The sequence below is a fragment of the Acinonyx jubatus genome, chromosome C2 (assembly GCF_027475565.1).
Source record: "Acinonyx jubatus isolate Ajub_Pintada_27869175 chromosome C2, VMU_Ajub_asm_v1.0, whole genome shotgun sequence".
Lineage (NCBI taxonomy): Eukaryota > Metazoa > Chordata > Mammalia > Carnivora > Felidae > Acinonyx > Acinonyx jubatus.
In genome coordinates, this window is record NC_069384.1 from 38,181,063 (window position 1) to 38,203,890 (window position 22,828).

A 22,828-nucleotide genomic window follows, 5' to 3' on the forward strand; every position below is an offset into this window, starting at 1 on the left:
TATGCCTTAACCTCTAGAAAATATATAACACAGTTCATTTCTTTTGTAAATTGTAAATTCTGAACTTTTTATTAGTAACCACTTTTTTTCAGGAAAAATTAATATTATTTGATTGAAATAAGACCTTCTCCAAGGAAAATAGCAATAAAAAATTTGGCCCCATCTTTTGTATTGTAGAAATCAGAGATGAAATGCGAAGTAGTTAACTGATTGACTTATTATATAGTTGTCATTTATGAATTTTAATATTCATAAATTATGTCACAAACCATTTTCTCGATTTTTCTAGTGTATAGTTACTTAGTGTCCATGCCCAGACATCCTTTCATCATATGATGTTAACATATAAGGCATATGTTAAGATCTCCTAAAATCAACATCTCGTATTCAGCAAATTACATGTAATATTAATATGGCTGCAGATTATCTTGCTTGAACAGAGTAAATTAATGTCAAATCAGGATGTGGTTATTTTTGTCATGTTTTGTGCATGTATATAATTCTTCTGCATGTAGATTAGTTTATTTTTATTCTTGAGAAAAAATAAATGGATATGTCTTAAAAGGGGAAAAAATGACCTGCATTTTCTATCCTGTACTGTGTTTGATTGAACAATTTGTATAACAGTATAATGGTTTTTAAAATGTACAGAATTCTAGACACTTATAAAATGAAACAAATGATTAGTACTAGTGTTTCTTATTTCATGTTTCCTTATGAAAATGTAGTTCCATTTTCCCTATGAATGTCTAAGTAAAAGACCAAAAGTGAATGAACCAAATCAAATCTCTTAAACAATCGCTAAATGATGCCAAAATGTTGCTACTCAGTTATAGGAGTGAAAAACCAGAGATGAGTGTTTTGACTTAGAAGAGGCAGCTCAGAGTCCTTTTCTAATTTCTGCTTTGACAAGAGTTACAGTCAGGCAGCTAAAATAACTAATCTTGAGATGGAAGTGTTGGAGAAATCACTCCATTATACTCATATGGAATAAAATATTCTCTCTGTACCATAACATACATATATATGCACATATATTTAAATTTAGGGACAAGGAAGCTCTATCTCAAAGTTCTGTCATCCATTAAGGGGCTATAATAATAGATAACTCCAAAATTTGTCATGCTCTTTTACTACTGATCACAATAGGATTTGCTTAGTGAACCCTCCTGACCATTCACCCTTTTTCTGAAGGTCTCAAATTAGGTGCAAATGAAGAGAGTTCATAAGGAGACATGGAGGACATGAATCTCTGGGCAGGCTTGCACTGCTTTCAGAGTAGCAGGAGAGGGGAGCGATGATTCCTTTTGTTAGCAAGGAAACATATTGAAGGAAGAAGCTGTAAGTCGTGGCCTTAGAAATTTATCTTTTGGGAGCACCTGGCTGGCTCAGATGGTAGAGCATCTGACTCTTGATCTTGGGGTCTGATCAAGTCCCACATTGAGGATAGAGTTCGCTTAAAAGAAGTAAAAGGAGGTGTTTTTTCTTAGGAGAAGTAATATAATCTTTAGCTTTATATTAACTAGATGACCCTGTAAAAAAATGGACTTTTCTAGATCTCCTAAAATATGTCATATGGTTATAATGCTATGAAAAAGTTCATTTATTCACCTTCTAAATTGTGCTAGGATCCTAACAACAAAGTAGGCAGAGTTTTTCCCTTCAAGGATTAATTGTCAAGTGTGGAGACTGACATCAATAAAAGCTTAGATAGAAGAGAGAAGTTATCATACATTTATTTTTTATCTTTCTAAGAATTCCAACTAATCTTATGTTGTTGAATTTCAGTTGATTCTGATTACTCTCCTGGTGTTGAATATTTAGATTATTACAATGTTTGCTCTTTTACAATAGAATAATGGGACAAACAAGATTGTGCCATAAGAAGGATAAAGGGAAATCTTTTAAAATGTTTCAGAACACATAAGATGAAATAAAGTTAGTAGTGATTAAAAACATGTAACAGTGATTGAGAGGGTTCTCTTGTTTGACAGATACCTTTCTTGACCCAACTGTCATTTGGCCAAGGTGCTTTCCATTAAATTGCTTCCAGCAGGTTTGTTTTTAGGTACATAGGCAGTCAAGAAGGAAGGATGAGAGAGGATGATGGGCAGATAAAGAGGAGTCAGTATAAGTCAATAATGCTTTGTAGTATTACCTCATCTGTCTGGACACTTCAAAAGATTCTAAGGTGGTTCTCTTAAAGTAGATTAACAATTGTTAAAACTATTGTTTCCTTGATCCTTGAAATGTTAGCCAAGGAAAAACCCTATATTTCATGCACTTTCAGTTATAGGAAATAAAGATATTGTTTGGTTTACACAAAAGTGTTCACAGTACCTGAAAATACATGGGCTCTTTCCAAAACAAATCAAGCTGATTTTCGTTGGTATGGAATAAAGGGGGAACAAAAGTCCAAATAATGGTTTTTTTGGCCAGACTAAAAAACGGACAAACAAAAACACTAAAACCTATTATTTGTGTTATACTTCTTAAGAATTGAATGGTATTAGCTAATTCTGAAAGGCTGCTTTTCAGATCTAATGGAATCTTTTTTTAACTTAGTGTCTGATGGCTAATAATCTGATGTTTATCATTTGTGCTAGGTTTGGTAGTAGCAGGTTCTTTACATGAGGTGTTATATAGGACTAACATTATTATATGTATTATATGTACTTGATTACCTTCTAAGGTATTTCCTTTTGCATACATTAAGTGCATATATTTTGAGATCCTAATGAGAAAAGGATTTTACTAGCAGATGAAGAATATATTATTTTCTTTTTTAGATATGCCTGAGAATTAAAAATACTCATGTTTTTTTCATTTAGAAAATGTCTTTCATTTACATCCAGCCTGCCACACCATTTAGAAAAGCTTATCATGAAAATAAGAATATTATAAAAATTAGTAAATAAGAAGTATATGTGCACATATACATAATATTTATTCAGATTATAATGTTGTTAAAGTCAGTTCTGTTTTATGATCATGGTAATCTCACAGCAGGCAATGCCCATTTTCTCCAGTGATTAATGTAGCACCATTGAGTTTTTAGAAGGTTGTTTTCTTAATTTGACTGTCTAGGAAGCATTTTCCCTGTTGAAAAACAGGTGTAAACATCAATACCCAAGATAAGAGAGTGAGCTCCTACTGCTTTCTGTTGTCTCCAGTGTAGAGAACTCAAAAGGTTAAAGTCTGAGGATTGGGTAAGGCTAATTTATCAGAAGTAAAAAACTAGAAAATTTTTGGTGTGATTCAAAGACTTCAGCTGAGAGAATGACAGGAAGCCTTTTAACGGCAAAATAATCTGTCAAACGCTTTGAATATATAGGGACTGTGTGGCAAACATGTGAAATCAAACCCCAGCACAGTAATTACAGGTAATTTGTGAACTGTTTCTCATTTCCTCACTGTGTAAATTATATGCCTATTCACTTGAGACAAGATTTGACTTTTTGAGAATCTTACTGAGATTCTGTAGCTTAACACTGGCCCCATTGTTTCAGTGTTCCCTATGCTGCTCTTCAAATTTGCAGCCAGTTTTGAGTGAAAGGAGGGAAGATTTTGGTGTAAAGTTCTAAGTTATTCTGTTTATTTTGTTTTCTGTATTCGAGTCTACTGTTAACTTTAGGCAACTTTGACTATGGATCAGGTGTTTAATATTATGGTTCAAGTCTATGTTCAATCACCTCTCCTATGTATGCCAAATAAAATAAATCATAAACCTTTCAGAATATTGGGTTCCATGCTAGTTGACTCAATACCTGTTAAAGACTCCTAGGTACTGCAAAATTGTTAGAAGGCGTTACCAGCTAATCAGGGTAAGAATTGCAAGACTCTAAGCTGTACATTAACATCATTTGTGAGAAAAGGAAAAGCAAAGTAATAATAATAACAATAAGCTTCTTTTTTTGTTTGTTTCTAAAGATCGCTCTCATTTTATTTCCTGCCATTAAGTTTTCCTAAAAGAAAAAAAAAATCAAAATTAAAAAAAAAGAAAACCATTTAACACGCATATACTCATCCATCATTAACATTTCTTTAATCTTATATGGTGGCGTTATTTGTGTTTATTTCTGTTGTGTTTTTCTCTTTGTTTACTTCTTTGACAAAGCATGTCACTTTTTGTTTTACCTAGTTGTATTTTGCTACTGCATGTCACATGTTTTAAATGACTCAGTGAACAAATGAATTCTTGTCATTTTAAATTTCACTCGAAATATTACAAACAACCTGCTCATTCTCAAACATTGCTCCACATTTTTTTGCTTTGGGTGGGAGCATGCAAAAGAAGTGAACCAAAAAATGGCAAGAACTGTGTGGTATGGCCAGCTTTGTACCTGATAATCTGTTGAAGCCTGTTAAAGTTAAACCTAAGTACGATGTATGTATTTATAATTTGAATCATTTGTGTTTCTCTTTTGTTTGCATGATATGATTTTGTTTTATATTTTGTTTTTTTCCACTCACCAGATGTTCCCAACACTTTGCTTCCCACCACTATCATCCCCTCCCTTACCACTGCAACAGTCACAACCACTGTAGCCATAACAACCAGCCCAACCACATCTGCAACAACCAGCAGCGTAAGAGGTACAGTATGCTTCTTTGTTATGGCCTGGAAAGCACATTAAATGAAGCTTTAAAGGGTTTTTTTTAAAGGGTAGAAAAATTGAGATCAAATTTTACTTAATTATAGGAATTAATTAAGTCACCTAAATTGCTATCAATTAGGGTTATCGGGATAGAATATGAGACAAGGTGTTACATTTTAATTTTTTTAGTGTCACTTATGACTACTATGAAAATATTTCACAATATCGGCTAAAAATATATGGAGCAAACACTGAGCAAAATTAAATGTGAACATGGGGCACTTTTTTTTTTTTTTTGCCTTGCCTTGTAATTGTAAACAAAGAAATAAGATATTCAAGTTTGCAGAGGTAGCATTTGCTTTTTAAAGACTGGATATAAATGGCTTATTCCTCTGCCACTAGATTAAAAATACCCAGTGTTGAATGTGTTCTAAAATTGGCATAATTCATGGGGTCATCATAAACTGTTCACCACGTAGAACTTTTAAGTAAATATTCAACATGTCACCCTAAAGTGATTCTCTGAGTAAATCTATTCCACTAACAGAATGTTCTGAAAACAAATGTTGATAAAGTTGTCTAGGATGATAGGAATTCATATGTGGCTCCATGAGTAATCTCTGGTATTTGTTTATTATTAATAAATGTTTTTGCCTAAAGGAGAGCAACCTTGAAGAAATTGAAGTAATCTTTAAAGGCAAAAAAATAATTACATGATGGTTCAGAAATATAAAAAAGCATTCCTGAGCAGTCATTGAGTGGTTAGTAGGTGATGAAGAAATTAAAAGGAATTGTCTGAGTTCATTATAGAAAAACATGTTTTAGACTTAATTTTTGCATAAGCAATGCTCATAGAGAATTTGTCCTATTTAAGTCTGTCTTTTTGTACTTATACATGTTTTATGTCATGTTGCCTATACTAATATGTTTGTTAAGATTAACAATTTAACTCAAAATCATGGGGACTTTACATTAATATATATGTAATCAAAGTTATACTAAGGACTGGCTTAACATTATTTTCCTCCAATATACTATCTGTTTTTCTTAAGGTTTTATTAATTTTCAATATTAAATTGAGTTTCTGGCTTTGATGTAACAGTTATCATAGTGTTTATCTCGTTTCTGAAAAATTCTTATATTTGATAATTATTTTTTGATAATCATGTTAACTCTATTATATAAGATTGATAACTGAAGTTTGATGATAGTAGCAATAAGAATTTCTCAAAAATTACTGTTTATTTTAGTATTACTAGGCAAACTGTATTTGAGCTAAATCTACAAGTGACAAGAATTTAAAGATCTTTCTCATATCAATTTATATGAAAATCAAGTAAAAGTAATAAACATCAAAAAAGGTAAAAAATACTTTGTGATATTATAGGAAATGAAAGATACCTAAATTTTTACTTTGCTTCATTTTATTATTTTTCTGAAGATTTTACAAATAGCAATTTATTTTTTTTTTTAACGTTTATTTATTTTTGAGACAGAGAGAGACAGAGCATGAACGGGGGAGGGTCAGAGAGAGGGCGACACAGAATCTGAAACAGGCTCCAGGCTCTGAGCTGTCAGCACAGAGCCCGACGCGGGACTCGAACTCACAGACCCCGAGATCATGACCTGCGCCGAAGTCGGCTGCCCAACCGACTGAGCCACCCAGGCGCCCCTACAGATAGCAATTTAAACAAAATGTAATTACTGCATGCTAACAAAATCTCTATGATAATATTAAGTTCTGACTGTAGAGACAAATCACTTTGATGGAAAATGACGATGACATAATGACTTAATTTTTTTGAAGACATTCTTATAGCAAAAAACAAACTAACAAACAAACAAACAAAAAAACATTTCCTGAGGCACCTGGGTGGCTCAGCTGGTTAAGCGTCCAACTCTTGATTTCCACTCAGGTCATGATCTCATGGTTCCTGAGTTCCAGCCTTGTGTTGGTCTCTGCACTGGCAGCCCAAAGCCTGCTTGGGATTCTCTCTTTCTCTCTCTCTCAGTCTCTCTCTCTCCACCCCTCCACCCCTCCCCTGCTTGTGTGCGCTCTCTCTCTCTCTCTCCCTCCCTCTTTCTCTCTCTCTGTCCTTCCCCTGCTTGTGCTATCTCTCTCTCTCAAAATAAGTAAAACAAACATTAAAAAATTCCCAATAGTCAATTATTCCTTCTTCTTCAAAAAAAATTTTTGAGGGCTTGCTATCTATATATGAGGCTATGCCAGGTTGTACAATTACACAAATCAAACATATTCTATATAAAATAACTAGCAATTACATAATGCATTCTGCACCCTCCCTAAGTTAACAGTGTCTGTACTTACTTAAGGAAAAGTCTTCATGCTCTTTGTGAACATATATACATGCATCTTAGTATAAAAAAGAGAAAAATGTTTTATTTCAAATGAAGTGTTTAATAACATATTTAATACTCGTTCACATGCATCTTAAGTGGAGTCTTACCTATTGCATCTTCACCAGCTGTTAAAATGAAATCAATTTTCTACTTTTTAAAGTAAATTCACTTTTTACAGGTTTCCTAAAATGTTCTGTGCACTTTAAAAGTGATAAAGAATTAACCTTTGCTGCAGAAGAACATGCAAATAAACTAACCTCAAAGAAGACACACACGCAAATACACACACGCGCACGCTCACATGCCATTCCCTGTTATTTTTACCTAAAGGTTGAAAGACAATATTTTTCAAATGGCACCAAGATATGTGGAAAGAAAAAATGTATTTTATAAATTGGGCAATGCATAGTAGTTATTTTGTATAGGAAAAAAAATTGCAGCACTGACATTAAGTATTAATCTAATGCCTTTTTTTCTCTTCTATGTTCAATAAACCCCTGAGGGTGGGGAAAGTCATTGGGCGCAACTGTATCATTAATGTTCTAGTCCATATTTGAGGGAGTGGAAAACTCAGTATATAAACATTGTTATGAATTTTTTTTTATTTTATGTTTTTATCTGTTTAATTTCTATTTCCATTCCCTAGAATGTGAAGTTCAGCAAAGCTAGGACCTTAGTTGTCTCACTTAAAAAAAATTTTAATTTATTTGAGTACAGTTGACATACAATGTTATATTTGTTTCAGGTGAACAGCAACAAATTTATACATTATGCTGTGTTCACCACAAGTGTAGCTACCATCTGTCATCATACAGTGCTGTCATAATGTCATTGACTGTACTCCTTATCCTGCTCCTTTCATTATCATGACTCATTCATTCTGTAACTAGAAGCCTGTGTCTCCCACTCCCCTTAACTCCTTTTGCCCACCGCCCCAATCCCTTCCTCTCTGGCAATCATCAGTTTGTTCTTTGTATATAGAGGTCTGATTCCGTGTTTTGTTTGTCTTATTCATTTGTTTCTGTTAGATTGCACATATGAGTGAAATCATATTGTTTTTATCTTTCTCAATCTGACTTGTGTCACTTAGCATAAAACTCTAGGACTATGTTCTTGCAAATGGCACGATCTTGTCCTTTTTTATGGCTAATACTTATGTGTGTATGTATGTTTGTGTGTGTGTGTGCACCACATCTTTCTCATGACCATCTTCCTTCATGATGGTTCCTAAAGCATTCATTCATCTATCAATGGACATTTAGGTTGCTTCCATTTCCTGGCTATTATAAATAATTCTGCAATAAACGTAGGAGTGCATATTTCTTTTTGAATTAGTGTTTTCATTTTATTTGGGCGAATATTCACTAGTGGAATTATTGTATCATATGGTATTGCTATTTTTAAATTTTTGAGGAAACCCCATACTGTTTTTCACATTGTTGTGAATTTTGTACACAAGTGTTTTCTAAGTTGAATGATATTCCTTTATTTGTATATTACCTATTAAATTAGAGCTTTCAGATGCAATTACATTTTCAACTTAATTCACTTATTCATAAATTAATAAGTTTCAAAAGGATCATAATAATAATCTAAGAAAATCTGAAAACTGAAGAGAACTCAATATTGTCATCTTACAGTTTTTTTAAGTTTATTTGTTTCATCCCTTTCATTCAGTAATCTAAAGTAACTGTATTTGATTTTATGAGGTTTAAATGCTATTTCTTCAAATTTCATAAACTATATTTACCCACCTATGTATATATTTAATAAATGACTGTAAATAAATCACCACTCATTTCTTTATCTGCCCTCTTTCACCACTACTAAGTTTTCCAGTCTGAGATATGATAAACATAACTATAGAGAACAAACTGAGGGAGGTGGGCAGCTGATGGGCTAGATGGGTGATGGGTATTAAGGAGGGTACTTACTGTGAGGAGCACTGGGTATTACATGTAATGAATCACTAAATTGTTCTCCTGAAACCAGTATTAGACTGGTTTGTTGACTAACTACAATTATATGTTGACTAACTACAACTTAAATGAAAATTTGAAAAAAAATACATTTAAAGAATTACACCTGTGGCTATATTAGAAATCAGGGTGAAATAGAACAAAACAAACTCCTCAAATCCCTCAATTTCACATCTCTTCAATTTGTATGTGAAATGCATCCCCCTTAGGAGGAATAGGAACTTCAACCATATGGAATAAAAGCTGGCCATTAGCACTGTCTTGTTGCAAATAAAGGTGTTAAGACAGAGAAGCCAGCAAACTTCAGCTGTCACCAGAAAGAGAAAGTAAGTGTGCCCTAGGGGCATCTTTGGGTGTGAATTTTGGTTCTTTTGTTTACAAAGTCTTTGGTCTTGCACCATGAACCACATTGGGCCTCAGCATTTTTATCAGAAAATGAGAAACACTTAATAGAAGCATTTAATTCCCAGGTTGTCTTGCAGATTGGATAGTATCTAGAGTTCTGAAAACATAATCAACAATCAATGTATGATAGGATTATTTCTCACTTCTCTTTAGTAAAACAAATGTGTTTACTTGTAGTGGTATGATGCAGTTACTGAAATTTTATATATATATAAATATATAATAGTGGTTTGCAATGGTTTTTGGTGGTAGCGTACTGATTACTTTTAAGCCTAATTTTTATTGATTATATAAAAAAGATAGATAACATGTTACCAGAGCATATAGAATTTATTTACAAATATGACAATCATTTATAAACTTTCCATGAAGTTTATAGTATTCTTGATTTGTAGCATATATCTAAAATCTGAACATTTTATAGATCTTTTAAAATGTTTTCATTACAAGAGACTATGGCTATAAGACATTTTAATTTCTGCTTTTGGAAATGACAGGGTTTTTTAAAAGTCTAGTGGCCTGATTAATCCTATCACTCAATTCAGATGGCATATTTATACTCTCTTATAAATGTTTCCTGTTTTTTGGTGTTGTTTTTTTTTTTTTTTTTTTGGATCACTGTGATAAATATTAATGAGTTAAATATGATCATTTATAAAATGGTTCCAAATGACCTAATATGATTTCTAGTATTAATATTATTTTAGCATGGTGTGTTTAATTTGAAAACATCTTTCATTTCGATCATATCACACAGTTTTAGTTTCATAATAATTATATCATAATCTTGGAATCTTTAGCAGCACCCTCATTTTACAGATAACAATATTGAAGTATTGAAAATTCTAAAACCATATATGAGACAATGACATATATCAGTGGTTATGTCTAGTCACATGTTTTTTTTTTTTAACGTTTATTTATTTTTGAGACAGAGAGAGACAGAGCATGAACAGGGGAGGGTCAGAGAGAGAGGGAGACACAGAATCTGAAACAGGCTCCAGGCTCTGTGCTGTCAGCTCAGAAATCACGGACCGCGAGATTGAGACCTGAGCCGAAGTCGGCCGCTTAACCGACTGAGCCACCCAGGCGCCCCTATTCACATGATTTTTAAAAATAGAATTCACCAATGAATGTTTTATACTTATCAAGATAGAAAAACTTCTAAAGTCCTAATTGCGGTTTCTGACTCAGCAAAACTGTAAATGCCTTTGAAGTATAAATATGAGATGATAGGTGCACCTGGGTGGGTCAGTCGGTTAAGCGTCCGACTTTGGTTCAGGTCGTGATCTCATGGTTCGTGAGTTTGAGCCCGGCGTCGGGCTCTGTGCTGACAGCTCAGAGCCTGGAGTCTGCTTCAGATTCTGTGTCTCCCTCTCTCTCTCTCTATCCCTCCCTTGCTTGTGCTCTCTCTCTCAAAAATAAATAAACATTTTAAAAAATGCTTTTAAATGAGATGATATAAAGAGAAGGTATAAAGTATCTGATATACTTCCTGTTCTATGACTAAGAGTCTGTTCAAATATTTCATGCATTTCAATACACTAAATAGAGAAACATAATTCCTAAACTTGATGAGATTGTTTATATAGTTTATCTATGTAAACATCTAAATGAATTCTTAATTCAAATTATAGATTTGGTTTTACTTTAGGCTTTGAGATGGTAAAATGATTTTATAGTAATAAAATCACATCATTTGTCAAGTAATTCTTTTTTTTAATGTTTACTTATTTATTTTGAGAGAGAGCAAGGGAACACAGGAAGGGCTGAGAAAGAGGAAGAGAGAGAATCCTAGGCAGGTTCTGCACCGTCAGCACAGAGCCCAAGGCAGGACTCAATCTCATGAACAGTGAGATCATGACTTGAGCCGAATTCAAGAGTCTGAGGGTTAACCAAATGAGCGACCCAGGCACCCCATTTGTCTAGTAATTCTTAAACAATTTATTTATATAATGAGTCTACTTGCAATGAAACCGTATTTAAGCATAGCATTGCAAAACAAAAACAAAGGATATCTTTTAAAAATTTAAGAAATTGATCATTATCAAACTGACTACAATTAGAGTAATAATGACCAAACTCACAAAATTTAAAGATGGATACCATTGTGTTGATCCCAACCTATTGACAATAATACTTTCAGCTAGGAATGCCTGAGGCACTGTTCTGGGTAGACCCCTCATATTTCTAGGAGCCCCCAGACATTTCCTCCACCAGGGCCAATGTTGTGGCTGGACTAGCTCTAGTGGTTCTTATGATCTCGGGATACATTTTAGCAAGAAACTATCTGAAACTTTGAGTGACAAAATTTATCACTCGCAGTTCCTGGAAGGCCATAGAGTGAGGCAATGGTCAGAAAGAGAGAGAGTGTACATGGACTTGGGGCTCTGCCTTTATTAGCATGTCTAAGGGTTTGGAGTTTCACCAACTGGCAAATTTAAAGAATAAGAACAGAAAGGAGGGCATAGGAAGGAAGAAGTGGGGCTACTCAAAACAGTCAGTTATGTAGGTTATTCATGACTTTCTGAAAGAGGAAGCTTCATGGGTAGGGCAGCCTTATGCCTTATCTGATTGTTTTGCCAGGCAGTGGTGTCCTACTGTATCCTACTGTATTGCAGCTGTATTCTACTGCATTCTACTGCTGGTAGTGTGTCTATTCAGGGTGAATGTCTTCTGAAATGGATACTTTGACAATCAGGCTCTTCCACTGCAAGTTCTCAATTCTTCACAATTAAGTGACACGTTAATTTTGTTACTTATGTTTAAAATGTAATATTGGGGCGCCTGGGTGGCTCAGTCAGTTAAGCGTCCGACTTCCGCTCGGGTCACAGTTCGATCCCCGCGTAGGGCTCTGCGCTGACCGCTCAGAGCCTGGAGCCTGTTTCAGATTCTGTGTCTCCCTCTCTCTCTGACCCTCCCCCGTTCATTCTCTGTCTCTCTCTGTCTCAAAAATAAATAAATGTTAAAAAAAATTTTTTAAATAAAAAAATAAAAATAAAAATGTAACATTAAGTGAAATATTTTAAATCATCCATGTAGAATAGAATGAATTTTAGCATACACCATAGCTCTTTAGCCCCTACGTTGTCATTGCATTTTTATTTTGTTTTTATTTTTTTTTAATGTGTTTAGTTATTTTTGAGAGAGAGAGAGGACGAGTGGAGCAGGAGTGGGACAGAGAGTGGGGAACAGAAGATCCAAAGTGGGCTCTGCGCTGACAGCAGGGAGCACGATTCAAGGATCAAACTCACAAACCGTGAGATCATGACCTGAGCTGAAGAAGTCAGATGCTTAACCGACTGAGCCACCCAGGCGCCCCGCCATTGCATTTTTAAATCATGTGAATGACAGGGGCGCCTGGGTGGCTCAGTCTGTTAAGTGTCCGACCTTGGCTCAGGTCATGATCTGAAAGTGGTGAGTTTGAGCCGCATCTCGGGTTCTGTGCTGACAGCTCAGAGCCTGGAGCCTGCTTCAGATTCTGTGTCCCCCTCTTTCTCTGCCCCTCCCCTGCTTGCACTCTGTCTCTCTCTCTTCCTCTCTCAAAATAAATAAACATTAAAAATAAATAAATAAATCATATGAATGACATAAAACTTAATTATTTAAATGTAAATTAGGTTAGGGACTTGTTTGACCATTAAGTATAATCCTAAATTATTGCTGTTTTAAAGATCTTAATAAATACTTTCTTCTTTAAAGATTTCTTAAAGTAAATCTATGTGACTTGTAAAAAAAACCTTCATTAACACAAAGTTAAACTAGAACAAAAAGAATTTGTTAAACTACTTGGTGACAGCATAGAGAAATTGAGACAAATTTTGAAATTCTATACGTATTTCATATAGTCATTTTTAATGAACTACAGTTGCCTAAAGTGTTGATTATGAGATAGTATTTGATATGCAGATTTCTTTACTTCAATTATCATTTCCTTTCCCTGGCTTCAAAATATAAGAAACTAAAGTAAAATTAACACAAAATGCATACATGTGTACTTTAAACCACTGTCTGAAGCATCTGTTTAATTAAATCAGCTTTAAAAGCAAAAATGATCTGACCTATGCTTCTAGTCTCTATTTTCTTTACATCAAAAGAAATTCTAGTCTATCTTTATTTTATTTTTATTTAGTTTTATTGTGCCACCTCCTTCCCTTTTTGGTATAGATACTTTAAAAATTGAATACAAAATTATACACATTTAACAGAATAAAAAAAAAAAGCCAGCACTGAGAAGAATAAATGAAGTCATTATAGCTCTGAGTTAGTCACTATAAATGCACTCAAATAGAGCATTTGCAATGGTAAAATATATCATCTTGACACAGTTAAATCCCAAAGTGTGCAAATCAAGAAGTTGTTTATGAGCTTGTATTATGAGTGTTTAGCTATTAAAAATGTTTCTGGTTTTATTGGTGGTAATAAAACATAATTTGCATGGTGTTGTGAGCTTTTAAAAATTAAGTGTCAATATGTTGGGTTTTTTTCACTCGACAAAAATTAAGTAATAATTCAGTCTCCAGATGGTCCATATAGAGAGACCCACTTATCTCTAAAAAGACAGGTTTCCACATTTAAGCTCTAAGTGTAGCTAAACTTCCATTAGTCTTTTTAAAAACAACACTTATTATATGAAGTTGACTCACCTTTAAAATGAAACATATGAAACATAGCTTATAATGACAATAGAGTACTAAAAATGCTTCTACTTGGAAAGAGCAAGCAACATGCATGGCCCATAGTTGAGAACACTTTCAACCTGGATACAAATATTGTGTTGTTGGTGCTGAAGGGAGTGGCCACAGGCTGGACCTGGGAGGGAACGTGGACTGGGGGTCCTAGTCTCTCAGTCAGCTATGGACCCACACATTTGAATAATGGCAATGTTTCAGTTTAAATTAAATTGCAAGATAGCATAGAAGGCTAAAGTCTTGTTTTGTTTTTTTTGTTTTGTTTTGTTTTGTTTTTTGTTTGTTTTGTATTCTAGTAGATCTTATTTGGAATAAGAATACACATCGCTTGTTATATACAACCATTTCTAAAACTAAACAAAGCATTTGACTCCAAACTTGTGAAGTTGAACTCTGGCCAAGTTTGAAAATCTTTAAATATTTACCTCTTTCTTTATAGCATTTGGGAAATAGTTGAGGAAAACTGGTGTTCTTATTTTCTTTCCAATACGACCTATTAAGGGAAGCAGCACACTTATGCTCTCTTCTATTTTCTAAGGGCACTCTTGTGGCTTGTGCAATTTAAAACATCAAACATTTTTAAGAGTTTCATTTTAAGCTTGTTTATTTCTTTGGCTTAGATCAATTTAAAAAGAAATCTTTGTTCCATTAGTTTACATTTCTTCTAAGTAAACAGTTTTACTAATACTGTTTTTACTTCTATAAATGTAGGAGTGTCTTAATTGATTTTATGGTAATAATCCTAGATTTTATATAATCTAATAATATATACATTTCCTGCAAAACAGTCTCTAAGAAAGAAAATAAAATGCTCCCTAGTAGACTATGTGCCATTTTCCTCGGATTCATTTTTATATAATATGCATATGCATACAAACATTAAATTAAAATTTTTCCATATTTATGATATTCCAGAAAGCACACCACTTGTAAAATATCAACACCTACTTAGTCTCTTATGATTAGGATGATAATCTGTTTTATGTTTTAAAAGCTTAGCCTACCTATGTGAATAAATGCTTTTCCGAACATCTCTAAAATTATTTTAAAAATCATTAATAAACTAAACTGGTTGTATCTTTCTTCCTAACCAACGAATTAAATTTATGAGCTGTGCCTTTGAAGCCGAAAAGATTACTGGCATTGCCCTTGCTTCTTTGACAGTCCACATGAAACACACTTAATAACCTCCTGTGTTAGCTTGGTGAAACACTGAATTGATACTAATTATACCAACTTTGGGATAGAAGGTGACCTTGACTTCGGCTGGAACTTTCTGCCAGGACAATAAATAAGAGCAAATGCCACAAAGCATGACTTCTGAGAAGGGTCTAATACAATCTATTAATTCTGGGGAGTTCGTGGAATTACAATAAGTGCTTGCATAATTATAATATTTTAAAACATCTCTTGCTTCAATAATATGGCCGTTTTTTTTTCATTTCTCTATATTTCAAATAATCTCCTGTTAGCTTTCTGTACTCATTTAAATTAGCAGTGGCCAGAAAATTAAACACTACTTGGTGCACAGTGTGTATAAGGTGATTGCAAGGCAAAGAGACAGATTTTTACTGAATGGCTTCTCAAATCCATATATAATGTTTATACAATTTTAGTAGCAGAACTGCTTTATGCTAAAGCTGTGATAACACTGACTCTTCAGTGAAGACATGTCTATAAAATGATTTTAAAAAATGACTAAGAAGAAAGTAATTGTCCCAGTAGATACACAGGTTGAAAGTATTGTAAGAAAATCTGTCAAGGCCAATGATGTATATCAATTTCACAGTTAAAAAATTGAGTTCAGTAGTTTTAAAAAGAGCCAGTAAAGTTACTACTGATACTATAAACAGGTTGGTAAGACCAGAAACTAAACTTTGTTTACCAATATTGTTTAAAGAATACATGAGTGTAAGGGGAATTCTGTTCAAAGTGTTCAGTATAAGTGGAAATTCTAATTTAAGTCTAGTTATTCTTCATTTCAGAAAAAAGAGATGAACTCAGAATTCCCAGGGTTATTTCGTGTAACTCATCAGTAAGCAAAGAATGCTGATCAATGAGTATTTAAATAGAGACAGAGAAAGCAACTTTAAACTAACGTGAGGAACTGCAGTAGGTTCATTGAGACACGCTATTTTTTCCAAAGTGAACCAAGTTTGATGTCTAAGAACTAGATCCCATAATAAAAAGCATGAAGCTCTTCTAGAGTAGTCTGTGTTAAACTGGGTAGGTTACAATGGTCTTAACACGATTATTTTTCTTCTTCCTTGAAGTTCTGTTCTTTAAATATTGATTATAGACTGTTTTTTTTTTGCCCCCCCCCCCCGCCCCCAGTATAGATAGTGTGTTACTCAGGATATCAGTAGCAATTGGCAGCAGTCTCAAAACAAGGTAGGTAAAGAGCTTTTAATGAGGAGACTTCCACAGAAGTATGGACAGCATTTGGGAAATAACTATGACAACTTTAAGCAGCAAGGTGCTATTATCAGCACTGGACCTTTAGAACCAAAGAAAGTAAACAGGGTTATCCTCATTAGAGAAGAACTGGGACAGAAAAGGGGCAGCTTGAAAGAGCAGTAGAGAAGGACACAGCCAGTATCCACACCTCGGCCAGGTGGAGACATTGGTAGAGAAGGGATCAATATCAGGCCTCTTTCTTCTCTTGCCTTCCAATATCTTTCCATTGATCAAATTCCACTGAAAATCAGAGGTCAAGGAATCTGGTGGAGTAGTGCAGAGAAGTCAGCCTCCCAGACCACAGAGCAAGGCAAAAAAAAAAAAAAAAAGGTCAGAGGATAGATTTGTGAACCAAAAGGAAAATGAACAGCAGAGACGTATGGATGTAGAATGTCATCTAACTTGTTTAGAATATGTCATAGAATTTGTTCACTCATGGTGACAGATGTCAGATTTTATTTTAGTTTTGGATTTTTCTCATAAATGTGCATATCACAAGTCTATAATAGAAAACTAGTTATGAAGCTAGTAATGGTGGTAAAATAGCAGCCCTCCTAACTTATTATAATATATAATCTCCCTTTCCAGGCTACCGTCAGGAAGAGACAAACACTCTCAATGGTAGAGGGCATATAATGAAGTTTGGTAGGGATGGCATTATTGTGAGATACAAAGACATCTAAAAAGATATCCATTCATATTTAAATAACTTACTTTCCAAGAGGAAACCATTTTGAATCTCGGTGTGAGGAGTACCCATTTAATCCATTGAGTAGTGAGAGATTCCTTATTTGAAGTATTCTCAAATCTGCTTGTAGAGATGCAAACTATTTTCTTTGAATTAAGTGCTTTCAAAAACTTGGTTACAGGGGGAAAAAGCTCTAAAAATGAGTTAGCTGTAAGTTAATAATACACTGATACAGATATGTATTATAAACTTTCTATTAAAAAAATTTTAGTGTCACACAGACAAATAATTTTCGGTCCTGAGATAATAGCTTTTCAGAAAAGAAAATCACTTTCTTGAGAGAAAAGATTTTAGAAGCAGCAATCACAGTCTTTAATATATTACATGATATTTCTGCCTTTGATGTTTTTAAAGTATGTGTACTTTATTAATTTCAGTTAAGTTGGAAGAGAGGAAACATGTAAAGTAAAAACAATTCAGCTTTTCACTGTGAAGTTAACTGTCTATAGTACAGCTTGGGTCCCTTGGAATTTTACCACTGGCAGGCCAGAAAGTTTTGTTGAGAGTGGGATATCAGAATAGTTTTTAAAGAACTGAGAATAATAGCCTAATTTTTCTGGTGTTTCTAGGTATCTTATCCCCTAGGTCTGAGATTTGGCTGGAAATTGAGCTCTGCATCTCAAAATGCTATTTTGAGGAACTGAAAACAAATTCTCAATACTTTTCTCTAAAACCAACCAGGTTAAATCCAGATATATTCCACTTTAAGTAAAAAAAAAAAAAAAAAAAAAAAAGAATATGCAAATTAGAAGGAAGTTCTAAGGGTTCCTTTCACTACTTCATATTTCTAACTTCTCTATTCAATAACTGACAAGATAGCAATGTAGGATGTTTCCATGATGTATAATGTGAAAATTTTAAGTAACTTTTAAAATGTGACGGTGCTTCACTAAAAAGTAAAAGTGCACAACACAGTCCAAATGTATAGTTATGTTTCACTGGGTTAATGACAAATACCATATATAGACTTAGCATGAGACAATGAAATTAGTTGCTGGGCGCAGGATATTCTGGTATCATCCTGATTTGGCCTCTTGACATGTGATCTTAGGCAGGGCAATTCATCTCTCTTTACCCACAGGGCTATGTGAATTCCAACATGTTTCTCTGTTCTTGAACTCTATGAAATACGATCTACATATCTGAGTCTTTCACCAGGATTTCAGAGATTAGTAGAGTTTGCAGTGTTTTTCAATCAGAACTTGTGGATAAAATCTCTTGGCATTTGAAAGGATTTAAATAGTTTCTTTAACATGATTCTATACTTCCAAACTTCATTTATGTCTGAATGTTCTGAAAAGCTAGAAGAATTAAATGAATTATTTAAAAGAATTAAAATGAATTTTATACTCTGACTACACTATTTAGCCTCTGGCTCACTGTTTTCTAGCCGCATGCCCACTGGTTTTTCCATCACTTCCATTTACACACTCATTTTAGTGTTTTTTTCTTCTTACAAACCTTTATATACCTAAACATTATTTACTCTATCTGTAAAATTTCTAACCTCACATTATGGTAGTAAAATAAATCTTCAGTTCTAGCTGTGATGTATATAAAACTAATGTGTATGGCCTATTTTCACAGTTCTGTAACTGAGTTCAAAGTCTCTGTTAATCAAACACTTTGTAGCCCAAGTTCACAGCTTACACAGACTTTCTGATACTGTTTTCTATTGGGATTTGAGACTGATCATTTGGATTGTATTAAAATGGTTATAGGACAATACAGTGGTGGAGAGCATGGCTTCTGCGGGACTCATATTATCTGGGCTCTTTTTTTCACTTTGCCACACTTAAGTTTTGCGACCTTCCTTACACTATCTATGCCTCATTTCCCTGATCTAAAAAATTCAGAAAATAATAATAGTATCAAAACCTTATAATGTCATATTTGAAACTAACTATATCTATGCATTTCACTTAAAAAAAAAGTCCTTGCTTACAATAACTACTCATTAAGTGTTAGGTTTTATAATGCTTACTAACAATTTTCATAAAATGAGCCATCTAAACAGTGTAGGATGGGGTGCCTGGGTGGCTCAGCTGGTTAAGCGTCTAACTTCGGCCCAGGTCATGATCTTTGCCGGGCTCTGTGCTGACAGCTCACAGCCTGGAGCCTTCTTCGAATTCCGTGTCTCCCTGTCTCTCTGCCCTGCTCGTGCTCCGTCTCTCACTCTCAAAAATAAATAAACATAAACAATTGTTTCAAAAAAAATAAAATTTACTGTTCTTTTCTATCAATGATATCAATTACTAATTGCTAGGTAAAGGTTACAATGTATGGTAAATACACCATCCATTAAAATCATGTAAGTTTTCTTCAAAATCTAGAACCTAAGGATGTGTTTCTATCATGTGACTTAAGGGAGTAGGATAAAACAGTCTCATTCCATTTTCTAATTATCCAATTAGATCAATTATCAGGTAAGTTAGAAATATAATTTTTTTAAAAATGTAATCTATTTTGTAACCAGTTTTCTTTACCAAATATTAACAGGCATTTAAAATGGTCTTGGGGCCCCTGGGTGGCTCAGTTGGTTAAGCATGCAATTTCAGTTCAGGTCATTATCTCACAGTTTGTGAGTTCAAGCCCTGCATCCGGCTCTGTGCTGACAGCTCAGAGCCTGGAGCCTGCTTCCAGTTCTGTGTCTCTGGCTCTCTCTGCCCCTCCCCTGCTCACACTGTATCTCTCTCTCTCTCTCAAAAATAAATAAACACTAAAATCAATTTAAAAAATAAAAAATAAAAAGTAAAAAAAATAAAATGGTCTCAGTAGCAGAAATATCTAGTTTGGATACCAGGTACGTGACATGCAAGCTATACTTGAAGGTCCTATACTTTCTCCATCTCTAAAATGATTATATTAATTTACTTATAAAGGCATTCTAAACATCAAAACAAGTATTGAAATTTTCTGCTATTGTCATAACATGGGTGATCTTCTAAATATGGGGAAGCAATTATTAGAAAATACATTGAAGGTATATCATTAATCATTAAAAAAATTGGGGCTTATTAATAACCATTTTTAGCATACTTTAATTAGTGAGATTTAATATTCATCTTCAATATATTGACCTAACTTAGTTTAAAACTACCTGTTACTAAATTCAGTTGATTAAACTAGATTTAAACCTCTACAATAAAGAACTCTGTGCAATGTTTGGGAAATTACCCAAACATATTCAAGATTTGGCAGACTTATTTCTAATTGATTAGATACATTTCAAAATCTTTAGCTTCTTGATAATTTAAATTTTTTTCTATATGCCTCATCTTAAACAAGTTCATCACAAATAAATTAGTTGAAAATGTTAAGCAAACTGAAAGAAAAGATTTGTTTCTTATCCCATACTCTTAGATACATTTTATTTTAAATGTGTAGCATATATTGTATATAAATATATAGTGTAATGTTTATACAAAAAGTTTTGAGGTGAAATCCTATTTTGCATTTTCTTTATTACTTTTGTATCATGATTATCTTACTGTGTCATTGATTATAATTCCACATGATGTTTTCTTGAGTTTAAATGACCTTCAAATATGAAAGGACTAATATAAAGGAATCATTTTATTTCTCTAAGTTTACAAGAATTATAATTATAATAATAATATTTTGCATTTATTCAGCATCAGTTTAACTATAGTGGTACATTAAAACATAGGGAAGTCTATTATTCCAAGTGTATATTACAAATATAAACAGACAATAACTATTGTAATTTTTTAAAGGCCAAGATAATTAAGATATCTAATGATCAGTGTGGTAAAATAGAGTTTCACCTATTTCCTCAGTGAAGTTATCTATTCAAAACTTGATATTTTATAAGATCTAGGTATCTCTGTAATTCAATCCTCAAAATGTGAAAAACATCTATTTTGAAAAGTTATTTTTTAAGTCATGATAATGATGATTTAAAGATAAAATGAGAAGTCTGCATTGTTATAATGATGACAAACGGTATAAACAATCTTCTACCCAGTATTAAATCATTCAACTTGAAACTTTATTCTTGCTCTAGTGACACTCAAGATAACATAATAATATACTTATCTTGTGCTATGTTTATTAACCACAATATCCCTGAATGATTTTTACATTTATTTAAAATTTAAAAATAGTAGTAGAATCATAGAATGATAGAAGTGACCTTCAGAGCAATGCCCAGATTACCTACCTCACCCCACCCCCATTTTCTGGATAAGGAAATTGAATCCCAGAGAAAAGAAGACCATACACCATTTGATGCTATAACTAAGCCTAAAACCACAATCTTTTGAATTACATTTCCCAACAGTAACCCATGATAGGTTTTATTTTCCTATAGACAGAGACATTGGTTGACAATTTCTAATATAAACCTCATTCAAATTTCATGATTTAAGAGGAGGTGGAAGATTTTTATGTAATAAAGTATTATGTGATTTTATTCCATTAAAATATCTTAATATGTAAACATATAAATTTTTTAAACTCTTAAAGCTTAAGAATTTATATGTTTTCAAATGATGCCACTAAAATCATTGATTATTAAATCTGGAAGGGCTTTTCAAGGTCAAAATTTCCTCATTTTACTGATGATCACATAGCTAGTTTCAAAATTAGAACTAAAATTTCAAAAGTACATAATTCTATTTACTTCACTGTGTGTTTTCCCCAAACAGCTAATTTGTAGACTTTCTTTGTTTCTTTCCAAACAGTTAAATTAACAACGGCTAATTTAAAAAGCCAAATCAAGAAAAACAATATGTAAACTAAATATTTTTGTTGAAATACCTATAAATGTGCAGGTGTTTTTCTGATATTCTTCTAGGAATATGTAGATAAAGGACTCAATCTGGTTAAAACTTTTTCTTCTGAAATATTCTGGGAAACTTTATAATTCTTCTTCATAAAATTTAGCAAATATATTTTATACATTATTTTCTATACATCCCCACCCCAGGCTGATGGGAAGCTCATTATTTAAATCTGAAGAACAGTTATTGAGATTAGTTATTTTACTGACTTTTTCTAAACATCTAGTTTTAGCAAATCATTAAATGAATCTTAAAACAAGATAAGAATTTCTAATTTTAATACCTCTGAAAACTCCTGTCCTACCCTGTCCTAGCCATGCATGCCTTATCTTATTATCAGAAGTGCTAAGTGATACATTGGTCACTGTAGAGCTTATAATTGCTTTGTCTTCCTTCCATAAATGACTTCTCTAGGATCTATCCAAGGTCAAGGCTGTCACTTTCTTTTTTCTGTGCAGTTTGGCTTTACTATGGAAGTATTTTGTTTAAATTATACCTCAAAGTTTAGGTGTTCAAAAACTAAAGGCAATCACTTTGAGAATTTGATCTAGGAGACACAAAGAAGATAAAGCAACATAATTACTTGAGTAACGAATTTATTTAAGTTTCCAAAATGAACTCTTAGTGAAAACGCATTTTATTATTTGCATAACTGTAACTTAATTTTTTAATTAGAATCAACTTTAACAATATCTCCTTGATTATTTATCCATAATCTATAAACTAGGGGTTATAATTATGAATGTGGGAGCTGCTTGGAAAGTATAAAATACTACAAATATAT

The 22,828-nt window shown here is 33.2% G+C and overlaps 1 protein-coding gene across 3 annotated transcripts in view; it reads left to right on the top strand.

Annotated features, from left to right (window-relative positions):
• Positions 1-22,828, top strand: part of CADM2 (cell adhesion molecule 2) — a 337,826-nt gene that overhangs the window by 243,147 nt on the left and 71,851 nt on the right. For 2 of the 3 annotated variants that reach the window (XM_027077568.2, XM_053220697.1), the window contains one exon: positions 4,477-4,596. The exons of the other annotated variant lie outside the window; for it this stretch is intronic. In XM_027077568.2, coding sequence (XP_026933369.2) covers positions 4,477-4,596 — 120 coding nt within the window. The remainder of the gene's footprint in view (positions 1-4,476; positions 4,597-22,828) is intronic. 3 annotated transcript variants of the gene reach the window in all.